Source organism: Aplysia californica, unplaced genomic scaffold (assembly GCF_000002075.1).
Source record: "Aplysia californica isolate F4 #8 unplaced genomic scaffold, AplCal3.0 scaffold00863, whole genome shotgun sequence".
Classification (NCBI taxonomy): domain Eukaryota; kingdom Metazoa; phylum Mollusca; class Gastropoda; order Aplysiida; family Aplysiidae; genus Aplysia; species Aplysia californica.
Genome location: NW_004798133.1, coordinates 129,522 through 132,981, shown reverse-complemented (window position 1 = coordinate 132,981; position 3,460 = coordinate 129,522). Strand labels below are relative to the sequence as shown.

Below are 3,460 nucleotides of genomic sequence, written 5' to 3'. Positions count from 1 at the left end.
CCTTTTTGAATGTTAGGCATACGGTTCATTGTTGATTATGAACGTCTGACCCGGCCCAGTGATAGAAATAGTATGCAATGTTTGACACCATGAAAAGAGATATGTGCACAACTTGTACGTTTTCATTATGGACACGTTATTTTTAACGAATGAGTGTTTTATGCAATGTGATGTGGGCCAATGGCCTTAAACACTGAATAAACTTACTTATATGGACTTACTAACTTACATTTTTACTTTTACCGAACGCCCTTGTTTCAGGGCATGCTCAGAGGTGATTTGACCAACAAAACAAGAACCATTTTCTAAATCACTCACTTTTGTTGAAATTCTTTTTCGGAAGGCTCACACTGCAGTTAAGAAATCGAATTGGAAGCAACACAGCTCACCTGAAGTGATGTAAAGGGAAGTAAAGATTGATGCATCTGTGCTCTTTTTAAGTTAGCGCTGACAAAATGTGGGCCAATGGCCGGCTTATCCCACGATCGCGTGGGACCCGAAAACTTCCTTTGTGTTTTTGAAATGAGGAAAAAGTTTGCTCTGGGAACAGCGATTGTGATTTGCAAATACTTGGTCTTGGTGGTACTGTTGATAATATGGAGAGGAGCAGGTGAGCTGGGACACAGAATTTCTTTAGAGTTTTTCGGCCATTGGCATAAAACTATGCGAGCAATGTTTTCGAAAATGTTTTTATTACAACTAAAAACTGATTTTATTTTCGGTACTAGCGCATTAAAATAATACGCAAAGTGGCCGGCGAGAATCGTGATTTGATACCATTTGAACTCCATCCAGCAAATTAGTTTTTTAAATGGTTAATTTTGAATCTGAAGTAATGTATCAAGGTCTGCGCTGTGAATTTGAGGTCAACGCCTTCATGCAGATTGCGGGTTCGGGGGCTCGAGCCTCAGCTCAGTCCAAAGTTGTTTCCTCGAGAAAGGCGATTTACAGGAATTTCCCACATGGTTCAGTCCTTTCGGAGAGGGACGTTAAACTCGGAGGTCCCGCCTATTAAATAACCTAATGGCGTTGAAAGGGGAGTTGAACCAATACCATTTCACAATTTTCACAATTTTCACCATTTTCACATTTTTTAGTTAAATATACTATTTAAGAAATCCCAAGACTAGCATGTTTACTGCAGATTGAATCGTTACAATTGCTTATTTCCGAAAGTGGGAATGAAATTCAAATGAGCTATTTTTCTCGATTATTTTGTTTGGTGTATATAAACAAGCTTCAGCGGCTGAATCATTTTCGATAGAAAACACTTCCACCACAGGGCACGTCAACCACGGGATACTAAGCTTGAGACAAGGATGGGTGCATATTCATATTACTATTTTTGTGTGGAAATCTAATTACTGGAATTTGTCACTAAAAATGAAAATTTTTAATTTTTTTTTTAAACCTGAAAAAATAATGTTGATGATTAAAATTATGATTGAAAATGGAGACAAAATGTAACGTGTATCTGTTCTAGCTGTATCCGATACTGTGTGCGCGATTACGCCACGTTAGAAGACTGCGACAAAGATAACAGCTCAATACGGCAAGTAATATGAAACATTGAGGTCAACCGCCGCTGTTCCTTTAACCAGCCCACAAGCGAACAAGATCTAGGCCTAGCCCCAGGTTGTCGTTTTGTATGCACCAGACTGCCGCAAAGAGGCCCAGCGTTATCACAGTCACCGCTTCACTCCTGTACAGTGTACAGCTGCTGACATTGCTGGCTCCTGCTTTGGTCGGCTGGGATTATTTTCATACCTACCTATTCTCTTCCATTTATTATACTGGACAAGGGACATGCTGGGATACTTCTAAAAATACTTCCAAACTTCTGTGATGTTGATTCAAACACGATGACATTCCGCGGTAAGAGAAACTTACAGAAGAAGAAGAAGAAGAAGAAGAAGAAGAAGAAGAAGAAGAAGAAGAAGAAGAAGAAGAAGAAGAAGAAGAAGAAGAAGAAGAAGAAGAAGAAGAAGAAGAAGAAGAAGAAGAAGAAGAAGAAGAAGAAGAAGAAGAAGAAGAAGAAGAAGAAGAAGAAGAAGAAGAAGAAGAAGAAGAAGAAGAAGAAGAATGATCATATTAATAATTGTATTATAATTATTATAATTATTATTATTATTATTATTATTATTATTATTATTATTATTATTATTATTATTATTATTATTATTATTAATATTATTATTATTATTATTATTATTATTATTGGGATGATGATGATTATTAATAGTAGTAGTACTGTAGTAATATTAGTATTAGTATTATTACTAGTATTATTACTATTATTATTATTTATTATTACTGTTATATTATTATTATTATTATTATTATTATTACTATTATTATTATTATTATTATTATTATTATTATTATTATTATTATAATCATCATCATCATCATTGTAGGTAGCAGGGAATAAAAAAGGGTTTGAGACTTAGTAGGTTTTTAAAATTTAATATAAGTTCAACGTTTTGCCCTGTGAACGGCTTCTCCAAGAACATGTACAAAAAATTAATGGAAAATCTAATGACTACAAGCTATAACAACTTATTAATATTTATGTACTGCCAAACTCGCTACAAGTGTCGTCACCGCTTGGGTTATCCCCAAGAGCGATTTATAGTTCAGCTTACACTGTTGAATATCTTATTATGTAAAGCTAAAGCGCGTTGACTTTTGCAGGGCATAGTTCATAGTAGATGTTTTACGGCGCTGTAAATACAGAAATGACAGTTATGGCAACAGTGAGGACCTTGTTTTAATATAACATATAGCTAGTCTTTGTTTCTGACTTCTTTTACTTTATTATTGTGGGTGTTTTACGTAACAGAATTTTAAAAACGTTTTGGCGGGCACTGCACGATCGTGCTCTATGGACGAACCGCGCTTGGTCCAGCCCAATATGTAGGTCAAACTACCAACATACCAAGAGCTAGGTTCAATAACCATAGGTATTCAGTACAGAAAGCTCATGCACACCAGTCGCCAACATTTCAACAGCCCTGGTCACAGTGGAGCCTCCGACCTGCAGCTTCAGGGCATTGAAATAGTGCGTGATCCTAAAAACGAAAATCTAAATTAAAGAGAATCAATGTGGATTTGGAACTTTCGTTCTCATCAAATCCTCAGTGGTCTTAACACCGACGAGCCACATTTCAGGGACCTAAAATTTACCACGTAGGTTACTTATCACTCCATTTTGAAAGACTATATTACTATACAACTATCTCTATCATAGTTACTGTGATATTTAGGATTATTTGTCCATCTCGGTCCAATGTGGACAGAGGTGGTGAAGATTGGTCTTTACAGTGAGGTGGAAGAAATACGGATGAGTCAACTTGTACTTTTCTACCTTGCCTTTTCGCTCGTTTCGAGCGGACAAAAGCTCCTACCTGTGTGGAATTACACACACACACACACACACGCACACACACACACACACACA

At 36.4% G+C, this 3,460-nt stretch overlaps 1 protein-coding gene across 1 annotated transcript in view; it reads left to right on the top strand.

The window, feature by feature from the left end:
* LOC101849567 overlaps positions 1–3,460 on the top strand; it is a 10,554-nt gene continuing 7,094 nt past the window's right edge. Inside the window, exon 1 of the mRNA XM_005110190.3 lies at positions 1–1,875. Coding sequence (XP_005110247.1) covers positions 1,863–1,875 — 13 coding nt within the window. The 5' untranslated portion in view covers positions 1–1,862. The remainder of the gene's footprint in view (positions 1,876–3,460) is intronic.